The sequence below is a fragment of the Porites lutea genome, chromosome 7 (genome assembly GCF_958299795.1).
Source record: "Porites lutea chromosome 7, jaPorLute2.1, whole genome shotgun sequence".
Classification (NCBI taxonomy): Eukaryota; Metazoa; Cnidaria; class Anthozoa; order Scleractinia; family Poritidae; genus Porites; species Porites lutea.
This window is the reverse complement of record NC_133207.1, coordinates 1780822-1794318: the sequence shown is the minus strand read 5'-3', so window position 1 is coordinate 1794318 and position 13497 is coordinate 1780822. Positions and strand designations below refer to the sequence as shown.

At 39.0% G+C, this 13497-nt stretch overlaps 1 protein-coding gene across 2 annotated transcripts in view; it reads right to left on the bottom strand.

Annotated features, from left to right (window-relative positions):
- The window catches only part of LOC140942786 (phospholipase B1, membrane-associated-like), a 33091-nt gene continuing 19594 nt past the window's right edge, over window positions 1–13497 (bottom strand). Inside the window, exons 14-16 of one of the 2 annotated variants that reach the window (XM_073391783.1) lie at window positions 1260–1358; window positions 541–637; window positions 54–120 (exon numbers count right to left, since the gene is read on the bottom strand). In XM_073391783.1, the coding sequence (XP_073247884.1) occupies window positions 101–120; window positions 541–637; window positions 1260–1358 (216 nt within the window). In that variant the 3' untranslated portion in view covers window positions 54–100. Of the gene's footprint in view, window positions 121–540; window positions 638–1259; window positions 1359–13497 lie in introns of both variants that reach the window. The other variant, XM_073391782.1, reaches the window with a different exon arrangement.

Here is a 13497-nt window from a genome sequence, read left to right as displayed (position 1 = left end):
TGTTTTGGACATGAATTAAGTCAACTGAAAAATCTGGTACAGTTTGAAACAAACCTTTGTGGGACACTTGAGATTTTCTTGATCTCCCCAGCCTTTTGTTTTAGAACCAAATGGCTCCAACTACAAACAATGGATAAATGAACATGTTACATGCTATAAACATGTTTCAGGAGGAAGCTGGACGCCACAGCCTATAAGTAAACTCCTTTCCACACTTAACGCTTTTAAGACATCAAATTAGTAATATTACTTGTAGAACTTCTATCTCTATAAAAAAAAGTAAAGAAAGAGGAAAACATAGACAAAAAAGAGCATAGGCGTAGATATATGGATAGACTGCAAAACAGTTCGTATTTTTGCCTATTCAAGTACGCGCGAGCAGTCAAACAAAAGGTCTGGAACGAGGCTGAAAACAGAGAGCGTGTGAGGCTCGCACGCTTCGTGCTCGTAAGACTCTTACGCCACGCTTTACCGATTTCTCTACTGATTTTGAGAAAAAAACCGACTGTTTTGCAGTCTAATATATAGATAATACCATACCATGTTTCTCCATAAGGCTAGAGATGCTGCCGCATGGCCCCTGTGCTGAAAAGTGCAGACAGTCCAAACCGAAAAATTCCTTCACTAACTTGCCATCCTGCAAGAAGAAAGGGTAAAGATAAAGATTCAAAACTTCTGACTTTGCTGGATGATAACGAGCCCTGGTGGACCCGTGGGAAGCTATATTAATGCCCTTTTGAAGAAGAGACCATGGTTTAAAGCGGGCTTTAATTGGGGGAAAGGGAGTATCAAAGAGAAGGTATTTAAAGTCCCACTCCCGCCCTGGTGCAATATACTTGAATTATTTAGCGTTTTCACATGACGTCACGGCGGCCATATTGGTGTCTCAAAACAAAACATGTTAGTCTTCCACAAAATCCAGTGGGAGTTAAACTCCTCTCTTACGTGAAAGCATTCTTTTTTCCAAGACATTTTCATGGACGCTGGCTACGAGAGTGAAAACATTCTATAAAGTCCGTCTTAATGCGTAAACAGGATCCTCAGTTGGGTATAGAGATGTGTGAAAAACAAAGCCCAAAGAGCAGCGCTTGGCCTCTTCCCAAGATCATGCTCACCAAGCTCCGCTTACTACCAGAAATATCAATAAACTACATGAGCGACATCTGGGCAACAATCATAAGTTATTTTCTGACAACGTTGACCATGAACACTCAGATAACGGAAAACTAATTAAATAGCAAAAGAGCAGTTTCCCGTACCTTAGTTTTCGGAGGCAGTTGAAGAGCAGGTTGAATAACCACCGCAAAGTCGTTCTGTGTGTCATAAAGACCACTGCTTACTAGTTCCATCAAAAGGTGCTAAAAACGGTAATTAAATAAATAGACTACGAGTAGTCCCCCATTTTTCCTCAGGGATAGTAGAGCGAGCGAAACGCGAGCGCGCGTAAAAATCACCCCACGCGAGAAAAATGGGGGACTACTCGTAGTCTAGTAAATAAACGATAATAACCACAAGGACACCTCCTACAAGAACATCACAAATTCTAAACGATGTTAACCCACTATTAAAAACGAGAACTTAAGGTTTTTCAAAGTTTTATTTTGTAACAGGCGTTTCATCCTTATTAGAACTACACGAACAGTTACCTTGTAATTTTTCACAGCTTGTGAAATTTTGGCCCTCTCCTCGCCACCTTTCTTCAAGCACTGGCATGAACTCAGAGAAAAGAACAACAACAACAATTTCATTGAGTATAAAGGTAAGGGGAGGTTCAGAATAGTGTTATGGATAATAACTCATAGAAAATACTACTTTTAATAATAAACTGAACAACTAACAGTTTCTGAAAATACTACAGTTCACAAGAAATGTACCAGACTGACTGCACAACTCTTGAAAACATTATGTACCTGTAACCTTACCTACCATCAAATCTGATATATCACATGCTAATGATTTTAATTACAGTAAGTTTAAATTTCTGACAATTGTGAAAGGTTTTTGAACCCAGAAGTCATGTCCGCTTCAGGTTTAAAAATCAAAATGCATGTAGCTGAGAACACTGAAACCAGTCATCAACATTTTTCCCAGATCAATAAAAACGATCTACCCCAACACAACAAGATAATGGATTAAAATTATGCAACTTTGGCAGCTGAAATGGTCAAATTATCAACCCATGCCAAAGCAGTGTTACCTAAACATTCTGTTTTTCACTCACCAGCCCATGATTTCACAGGACTTGGAAGATCCTCCATGTAAATATTCATAAAGAACAGACATGTCCATGGGCGGGACCAAGTTGACAAAAAGACGGGGCACCTGTTCAGTCAAAAAAAGTAAAATTGAAGGGATATCAGAACAATGCTATATCCTTGTAACGAACTTTGTTGTATTTTTTCTATGAAAATGAAAGAGAAAATAAAGGTAAAATATTTAATCATACGTCCTCTTTCAGGCCATTAAGAGAGCGCATCACATATTTCCCTTGTACTTGAATTTATATGTAAGGTGTTTCTTTCTGTATGTTATTGTATTTCTTTCCTTTTCTTTTTTTCTTATGTATTAATTTCATACCGTCTTTATTTAAAGTCTTGTCCTGCCTAAATTAGAATTAAAGCGATTTGCAGGACATAAAGAATGTAAACTTTATATTTCTTTAAATAAATACATTGTTGTTGTTGTTGCTGTTGTTGTTGAAAGGCCTTGGGCCAAGTTTGTCCTGAAAAATAAAGAAATTAAAATTTTATGACTTTTAATGGATAACACAAATTATTTTCTGGTAACTGTATAGTCTAAAATGTGGCCCACAATTAAGGACAGAAATAAAAAATTACTGAAACAAGCATAACAAGTTAGAGTCCCAACTGGCTGAGAGCAAGCCAGTTAGAAATTTACAAGCTTGGCTTAGGAGATGAACGTGGGACGACCAAAAACAAACCCAGCTGACCGTTAGAGCAGGGCTTCAACCCAGGGAGTCCCGATTGCAAGTCCAGTGCTCTAACCATTCGGCCACGCTATCTCCTTATTTAAATAAGAAAATAACGTATGAAATCCAACACCAATCATTACACCACCCTTAATAAACAAGTGTTTAATCGTGATTTCTTGAATTTATAGCACTATTAGCACAGCTGAATGAACTAGAAGTCATAAAATTGATGAGCCCGGGCCAAAATACGACACAAATCAATTTAATTTAATTACATACACAATGTAATTCAAAGTAATCATACCATGTCTAGTGTACAAACTTGACAGAGATACCACTTCAAATTTAATAGACTTATATTTTTCTGCACAAGATTTCCACCCAGGTGGTTTGTGTACAAGGTGCACCTCAAGAGTCCAAAATCAATCAGTCCAATGATTTTATTAGTAATTTTATACTACTACATGAGAAATTTCTGCAATTTGATTGGTTTAGAGCATTCAGCTTCATTTGAAATTCCTATACGTGAAAATTACAAACCTTTTGCAGGTAGTAGTATAAACAAATAATAGCATGATTTGTACGTGATTGGCATAAATACCACTCGTGATATTTCAAGATTGTCTCAAGTTTCGTCTAGGCAGAGTCAATATAGTCGCTATGGATCGGGGGGGGGGGGGGGGCTGTTCCATTCTATTCTTTTTCAAGGCTGCAATCATGATGGCATGGATAATTTAGACCCCCCCCCCCCCCCCCCCCCCCAGAATAAATAAATAAATAAATAAATAAATAAATAAGAAGAATGGGAAATGGCGCATTTTGGCCTTCTTGCGGGGTTCAATCTAGATTTCGCTACGGCATGGAGATTGGGAGATCCCTTCAAGACTGTAGACCAAACCCGGATTACAGCCCAGTGTGAACAATAACAGCGATGTCTGTTTTTGTTTTTAGACAGACTTCGTGACTAATCTACATAAGTAGCTGTTTAATAATTAACTTCCTGAGGGACAAACCCCTGTTTAATACCAAGGACTGTCTTTGAACAAAACGCTATTCCTTGAGGCTTTTCATCCTATTCTCGACAATAAAGACAATCTACAGACCGTGGGATTGATCAGCTCAGGGAAGTTTTAACTTGCCTATATAAATTTCGTGAAGGTAGGTTATATTTTCAGTCTTAAGTATAAGTATCCATGCAAGCTGCCCGCAGTCAGCAGTAGAGTTGCATTTTACTCGAGAGCGAAGGCTTCAGAAACTTACATCCGGGCTTGCATCCAACTAAAGCAACTCAGGAACTGTCTCTAAAAATAACGTCTTATCCGTGGATACAATTCAAACGTATATAAGCCATTAATGTGAAGGTGAAGTTTGAATTTATGGATTATATCATTTCGGTTAAACATTCCGCCATGTCCGCGGCTTCATTCAATAGCCACCCAAACAGAAATTCGGTGCGTGTTTTAACGTAGCCGGTGATCTTACCCACTCCCTCTTCTCAGAAAGAAAGCTGAGCGTGATCACACGTTAATTTTATCGCAGCTGCAAAGAGTACAAAAGAAGAAGAAGAAGAAAAGAAATCAAGAATGAGAAAATAGCGCATTCTGGCCTTATTGCGGCTTTATTCTTGATTCCGCTAGGGGGATTTAAAGGGGGGGGGGGGGGGGGTGTTTGTTGCTTCAAGATTGTAGCCAAGACCCGGAAATAAACGACTGTTTTGCAGCCCAGTGTGAGAAATGATGGACCAACGATATCAGCAATATGTCTGTTTCTGTTTTTTAAAGGAACACGTGACTAATCTACATATCTTACATATTGAAAGTACTTGTGTAAACTTCCTGAGGGACAAACCCCTGTCATGGAACAAAACGTTTTTCCTTGAGTCTCTACAACAAAGACAATCTAAAGACCGTGGGATATCGTGGGATAGTATCCATGCAAGCTGCCCGCACTCAGCAATACAGTTGCATTTTACACGAGAGCGAAGGCTTCAGACACTTGCATCCGGGCTTGCATCCAACTAAAGCAACTCAGGAACTGTCTCTAAAAATAACGTCTTATCCAACCGTGCATCGAATTCAAACATATATAAGCCATTACAGAAAAGCTGAATTAAAAATCATAAAATTGGATTGCGTAGACTGACTTAGGTTTGAAAAACTTCGATTCATCTAGGAAATAATGAAGGGTATAGAAGAACTTGAGTGCACAACAGTCGTAAGATTATCTTGGAATTTACTGGGAACCTTGTGGCACGTTCTATGAACCATTACCCCGGCGTATCACATCGAACGTTCGGTTTTCGAACTCTCTCGAACAAAAGACATGAGTTCGATACAGCTGTTAACGCGGCCATTGAACCAAATCGAACTAACAAAAACTATTGGAATTGAAGAAAAGCGAATGCTTTTTGAACGAGTTCAGTTGGATTGGGTCATCGAACGAAGTTGAACTCTTTACAAAAAACACGAATGGAACAAAATCGTTTAATTGATCCAGCGTTGAAACAGCCAAGGCGATTTGAAGTTTTAGTTCCTTTCATTACTGTATTTCCATATTCTGAGAGTAGTTATGATAATATGCTTTCTGCCTTAATTTTAAAGTACTATTTTCCGATTATCCCCTGTCATTTTCCCGTCAGCCGTCATGAAAATTTTCCTGATTATTTTCCGTCTTCATTTTTGTACTTTTCTAAAAATCTACTTTAAAGAGAAAAAGTGACTATTTTCCGCTATTTTCTGTTGAATTTCCTGTCATCCGTCATCTAAGAATTTGTTCATCCTCAGCGTGCGTATATCGAGTTATGGATGCACGCGGGAAGTTTGGAGAGCACGAAAAATGCGTAAGAGTAGCTCGAGGCGCCGCGCTAGCCGAGGGCAACTCTAGCTTTTTGAGTGCTCTCCAAACTTCCCAAGTGCATCCATAACTCGATATACGCACAGCTAAAAGCATGAGCAAATTCTTTTATAACAGAGCGACAACAAGGATTAGATTTTTTGCGGCCTTGATTGTTTGGTAAATTCCCCATTAACAACTGTGTGCTTTATTCCCCAGGTTGAACAAATCTAAATACAATAATAAAAACGGAAATTTTACCTTTAAATGTTGTTAATGACCAATTGATGACTTTTTTGTTCCCAACGAATGTCTTTCGGCCAAAATTTGCTGCAACTGGTCTTCAACAAATTTGCGAAACGCACAACTTGCGAGTTCAATTTTTTTCGGCTTTATTTTTGCTGCTTGTTGGATCAGGACCTAAAAGGTCAATGCCGATAGAAAAATAGGGCAGTTCTTCGCTGATTTCTTCCATATTTTAAAAGAAGGAAAACTGCACTGCAGCTTAACAGGACGGCAACTCTGCAGCCAGGTAAAAAAAATGTTCACGTCATCTTATTTATGCACGGGCGTGCGTAAATAAAGATTTTGTTCACAGCGGCTCAATAGGACTTGTATAGGGCAAGCACGCGCGCTATGTTATTTCCTGTCATCCGTCATCCGTTTTTCCCTGTTTTTTTAATCGGAAAATAGTACTTTAAAATTGAGGCAGAAATCATATTATTATAGTACTCCTGTTAACTCAAGCAAAAGGTTTTGATATCAGCGACCCGAGCGAAGCCGGAGGCTGATGAGAGGGATGGAGAGTGAGTGAGCAGAGAGACAGCCGAAGGCTGTCGAACGCGAATGAACCAAACAACATAACAACACAACTTCCTAACATTATCCTCATTGAATATAATAATCCAAAAAGCCATATTATTATAACTACTAAAGACACAAACATTTGAATCACAAGGGAAATCTGCTATTTGCAAACACCTGCCAGCTTGTTTTGACTTTGTCTAAATTATTTCAAAAATATTCTAGACAAATGGGGGGTTTGGGGGGTTTTCCTTTTTTAACCAATCAGATAATGACACCCATCAGTAAAAATTGCGGTGAAACGTCACCAGTCTGTAAACATTTCAGTAAGACCTGGATTTTATGATACCTGAAAGTTTGAAACAGCTTCAAGACGGACATATATATATATCATAACTGTGTAGAGAAAATCAAGGAGTGTAGAGGAGAGATAGTGGATGTTACAAGTGAGTATGATTTGCCCATCGATTTTAATCATTTATTTAATTTAGCTGAAATCATGCGGGAGTTGACAAAAATGTCGGATGAAAGAGTAACAGAACTGAAAGATTTTTCAGCTTTTGCGATGAAGATTTTTCCCCTTATTGTCACACAAATTGGCAGACAAAAGTTGCAAGAGGATACAAGAAATGATTCAGGAGTAGAAATATAAATTAGTCAACCTCAAGCTCAATGATTTGCATTTTAATTGAAAAACTTTTTACTTATATAAACAATATGGCTTTTTGGATTATTATATTCAATGAAGATGTTAGGAAGTTGTGTTGTTATGTTGTGTGGTTCATGCGCGTTCGACAGCCTTCGGCTGTCTCTCTGCTCACTCACTCACGCTCGCTCCCTCTAACTCAGCCTAGTTCGGCTTCGCTCGGGTGGGTAATATCAAAAAATTTTGTTGAAGTTATAATAATATTATTTCTGCCTGAATTTTACAGTACTATCTTCCAATTATCCCCCTCAGCAGAAACGAGCGAAACATAATACCGTCTAGTTCATGATTATTTACAACCTGTTTACAACTTACATATTTGAGTACGAAAATAAAGATAGAAAATAAACAGGGAAAAAAGGATGACGGATGACGGGAAATTCGACAAAAAAATAGCGGAAAATAGTCACTTTTTTTCTGTAATGAAGATTTTTAAAAAAGTACAAAAATGAAGATAAAAAATAATCAGGTAAATTTTCATGACGGCTGACGGGAAAATGACAGGGGGTAATCGGAAAATAGTACTTTATTTTGAGGCAGAAAGCATATTATTATAACTACTTCGGAGTTAACTCTAAATACTGATTATTCCTTGTAAAAAGTGTACCAAGGAAAAATATTAACTCTTCAGATCTGGAAACCTAAATCATCTTGAGCCATCACCGTTCGATTTTGTAGTCGATTTCCTTTCGGACATCGAACTCACAAAAACACAAACGCGCTTGAAAAAGTTCTGTGCTACAGTCGCTTTCGTTCGATGGCCGACTGCATTGAACTCTTCTGTTCAATAAAGTTTAATTGGGTTCGATGGAAAGTTTTGTTTGATTTTGTTCAGTTTTATTCGGTGTCTGATTCTGATTTCCGAGGTCCTCTCACAAAATCGATTTATCATAATTTATTGTAAAAGAGATGAAGATGGTACCAAGCGAAAACTTATATCTCCCGAAATTAGCCAACCCCGAGTGGGTGCACTCTAGCTCGAAAATAGGGACTCGTTGAAACAAAACAAAACCGGGAAATGCTTCCCAATTTATATTATACAAATAGACATAGCGCGGGCATTCCTCGCTTGATGGGCCGTTTTCAGATGACCGGGTTGTGAAGGTGAACTTTTAAAGAGATTACTGACACTTTTTCGGGGTTACAGTACACCCACTCTATTGGCAAGTTTCGCGAGATTGATTAATTGTGAAGGTGTCGCTACTTTTGGCATTTATTTTATTAGTAGGTATCGATTTGAAGCCTCAATTTTGATAGGTCGCTCCTATTCATATACAACAGGTTTTCAGTAAAGTGGTCTCAAATTTCCTTTTAAACGCTTTATTTAGAAAATTCAAGCTTACGTCACTGAAGTCGTAAACAATCAACGGTATTTATTTTTTTTTTACTATAAGTTTCTGTATTGCCTCTTTTTTTGGTTTGTTTTCTTTAGTGCTTTTTATGAGACATTTATCACCGGTGGAGATTATTGTATAATCTTAAACAAGCAACGTATGAGCAATTCTTATATCTTCACCTCATCAAAAAAGCTAGGCTTGAAATTTTAATATCTAGACAAAAGAGGCTCCCAGCCTTAATTTGCATCATTTACCGTACAATATAAAGTAATAAAACATTTATCTAGCTACGGCGTCTGGTTTTGGGGACTCACTGAGAACTCGGTTTGTCTATTCTAGACATCATTGCCAATTGGAAGCCCTGTGTTCTCATTTTGCGGGTTGAAGGTGCATTTTTCACCTGGATCTTGAAGAGAAGGTGAAGTTTGAATTTATGGATTATATCATTTGGGTTTAACATTCTGCAGCTTCATTTAATAGCCACCCAAACAGAAATTCGGAGCGTTAGTTTTTACGAAGCCGGTGATCTTACCTTCCTCCTCTTCTAGTTCTTCTCAAAAAGAAAACTGAGCGTGATCGCACTTTAATGTTAAAGCGGCTACAAAGGGTATCAGGTTAAAAAAGATACCAATTTGTATGATAGAAAACTTAATGCTGTCGGAATAATGGTGACAAATGATTGTACGTATCTGCGAAGACAGACGCAATCAGTTTTGACGGGAAGATTACCACAAGCAAGAAAGAACATCGCGTCAGTAATGTCTTTAAAGGTGCACATTCACATCTCGGATTTCTTAAATAAAACTCCAAGCCCGTCACCATTTACTCAGGCACACAGTTTTATCGTTTCCATGAGTACTTACAGTAAGGGGAATTCAACTCCCCACTTATCATCCATGCTGAAGATTCATAATTCTTCGAAATTTGTAAAGTTTAGATCATTAGCTGAGAGCTCGTTGAGAACTTCATTGATGCTTATTATTTTAAATAATTAATTGTTGACAAGTTCTGCCATACATTTCACTCATAGCAGTCGAATGATAATCACGCAATTCACTGCTATCCACAAGAAATAGTGTTTTACAGGGTCGTTTCTTTTAATAAAATGATTGAAAAAGATTTAGTTTGAGGGTTTTTTTTTGTGTGTGTTCCACATCAAGACTAAAAAATGACTGCTCTGATCCAGCTGTTTCAAAACCGCAAGAGAAAGCCTACAGTCTCCCTAGCCTCCCCGCAGACGTCGTAGCTTTTTGTCCTAGTACCTGAAAACGCGGGCATGATTGTCAGCCTAATCAGTATTTTCAAGTAGCATTGAAAGCAAGGATACTTAATGGTTACATCAAATATGGATCATTTTGCTCGCCATTTCTGAAACGCGTTAGCATTTCGGATTTTTAAAGGAAATTAGCTGTAATCTGGAACTTTTATGTACGGTTTGTCGGTAATCCATGCGATCAGGTGGTCCTTCTTCCCTATAGTTTGGGAGACGCCTGATCGCAGGAGTTGAAAATAACTACAATCGCTAGCGAGATCTGCGCGAAGATGGTGCTAAAGGTGGGATGATACCTTAACGTTTGCAATTAATTGTCTTAATTTCTCTTCTCACGTTTTGCTTTTAACAGCATTGAAGCAGAAAGTTGTTTTGCGTACGATTCATTTTAGAGATCTTTGACGATTTAGAAGCCGCTCATCTCTGTTTTGTGCTTCCAACGTGCAGTTTAACAGGATATTTAAGCTGAGAAGGTAAAGTTGTCAGTTTTTGAATTGAACCTCCCGATGCATTTCAAGATTCGTGTGTTCTAAGGCTATCACACACCCCTGGCACCCGAACTAAGTGCACATTAAAAGCGGTGCATTTAAGTGCCAGACATAAACGGCTTAGTCTGTCACCTAAGAAAAAAATGATAAATCCACAAATCAAGGAAAACGCAATGAAGACGATAGCTATAAATTCAGATTCAGAATTATTCACGCCTCCTTGATTCAGAAGGGGGAATTCACATCATCATAATTTTAGGAACCTTTAAATATTACAGACCCTCCTTATAGTTAGCGTATCAATCTTTATCAATCATTGTTGAGCATACTGGGAGATGAGAGAGCTGTTGTTTCTTACATTCTTTTGTGTTCTGAACTGCGACGTTGGACCCTAAACCGCAACACAAGGCAACACAAAAGGACAATCATTAACCAATATTTTGGAGTTCCACGAAAACTTGAAAACCTTAAAACTTTATTCATTTCTTAGGACAACTCATACCTTGCCTGGCTAATAACCACCCAATGGCATTGCAGCCGTTTAGTGACGAACAGTTAAATTTCTTCAAGTTTGCGGCTTTAGTGTTAAATGAATTTCCCAAAGCCTTACGGCAAACCTTTAAAACCATGTGGGACAACACCTTTCGACATCGTCGTGGTTTCCAGGTCTGGGATGATTCCACTACTGTGAGAAATATGTTCGAATCTGAAGAGGCAAAAAGTGGCGGGAAGACTAAAGTTCCTGTTCGTCAGTCTTACAATGAATGGGATTGTACCAGTCTGTTTCAGGCTACTATATTTGCGCGGTCTTTCGCCTCAGTGATTGCCTCAGTAGCCAGTACAGGCTCTTCGTCCACACTCAGTGATTTGTACGTGAAGCCCTGTGCAGTACCTTATGGTAGTTTCCACGCTTGTGTGGTCAGCCCGGGTGGAAACATGGCGGAGACCTTTGCACTTGCCATTGACCAGCTCCGCCTTCTTAGAAATTCGCTCTGTCACTCCACCAGTGGTAAGATGGACAAAGCGACGTTTGACCAGCACGTGAATTACGCCAAAGACGCGTTTCAAGCTCTTGGTGTCCCAACAGCTCCAATCGACGCACTTAGTGGTTTGACGGAGTCGGACTTCCCCACAAATAAGGTTCGTCAATTGGAAAAGAATATAAAAGAGGAGACTCGGGAATACATCAAGTTCCTTGAGGAAATGAGTTCAGATGTCATAGAGATGAAGACGCTTTTAAATGCTGTTAAGCAAACCGTTGACAATACCTCTAACAAAGAAGACATCGCTATGTTAGAGCAGAAGATCGCCAAGTTGCAAGTAGCCCAACATGAAAATGAACCTAAATTGAAGTCTACAGGTAGGTTAACTTTTTAATGGACGACCACGGGAATGGTATTTTTTCATTGTTTATAAAGCGATCAAAATACCATAAGCGTGTTGAAAAAAAATTGAGTCCAATGATATCACACGTATCGCAAGTAGCGCAAGATCAAAGTGAAGAAGACAGGTATATGTTAGCTTCTTTCTATGTCACGCGATAGGCATAAACAAAGGAAGAGTTGTGAGTTAGTTACACGGGTAGCAGTTTGGTAAAGGACTGCGAATTTTATTTTGCTTTCTATCACTTTTAAAAATACGAAAACAGATTTTTACTTTTACAGGTATGAGACCATCGATATCCATACCTTCCCTTCCTGCAATGGTTCCTAATTTTACTGGACGTCAAAGCGAGCGTGAGGAGATCATGGGTCACGTGACTTCTGAATCTACCCGTCTTGTTTCCATCTGGGGTTCACCTGGATTTGGAAAAACATCAGTTGCAATTGCAGTGGGACACGATCTCCAGTCTAAAGGAATGCCGGTCTGTTGGCTTTCATTACGTGAATTGAAGTCAAAAACAGATCTCGTTTCAAAGCTTCTAAGCTTTGTTAAGTCATCTGTCAGAAATGACCATCCATCCTCGTCGTGTCCATCCCTTGATGATCAGCTTTGTTTACTTTTAAGCGAAATTTCCGATCGATCTATTTTTATTCTTGATAATGCTGATAATTTATTAGAAGATGGCGAGCCAGGCGTGAAGAAAGAGGTCATAGAACTTTTGAAAGAAATTCTCAGGCGAAGTAAGGCGACCATATTTGCTTTAACAACGAGAGAATCGCTAGGTTTTCTGAATGTGGTTTTGCAAGGTCACCAGAGTGTAAGAATCAGACCACTGAATGAAGACTCTGCAAAGACTTTGGTAAAAGCCCTTATTCCAGCAGCAAGTTCTTCAGACTGTACACGAATCCTGCAAATCTGTGGACTTGTACCCCTTGCAATAAAGTTAATGTGTTCCTCAATTTCTGAAGATGAGGCTGAACCAAGTCAATATCTCGACGAATTCATGCAGTTCGCCTCCACAGCGAGTATCGCCGCGATGTTAGACATGCCAGATTACCCAGACGAGTGCAAATTACAGTCTCTTTTTGAGTTATCTTTTAAGAGGCTCACTGCACCGGAGAAAAAAGCACTAGTGTCCTTGAGTATTCTTCCAGAGAATTTTGGTACTGAGGTTGCTGCAGCTGTTTTAGATGACAACAGTCGTCAGGCCAAGAAGTTATTGCACAGCCTTCGGAGAAAGTCACTTCTTGATTCAGGTTTGCAGCAAGAGTTCTTCACGATACACAAGCTGATTCAAACATTTGCAAGAGAAAAGGGACAAAATGAAATGAAAGACACGGTCCTTAAATCAAAGCACCGCTTGAACAACTTTTACGTGTCACTATTTAAGAAGCTGAATCAGCAATATCTCACTGGTAATTCAATGGAGGCGTTTGTTGCTTTCTGTAAAGATGAGCAAAGCATTATTCAAAGTCTGTGGGAGTCTCTCTCTGATCCCATTACAGCCCGCGCAGTCTTTGAGGTGTTAGCAAAGGGAGAGTTATTTCTTGACAATCTATTTTACCTAGAGGGATCAATCACCTTTGACAAAATTTACGATTCAGCAATTGAGGCTGCGAGGAAGTTTGAGGAAAACGAGTCTTACAGTCGGCTACTGGTTTCAAAGGCGTTTGCAGAAGCATGTTGGGGAGCAAAGGGAAGTACGGTGCAGTCGCTTTGTAGAGCAAAGGAAGCTGAAGTTCTGG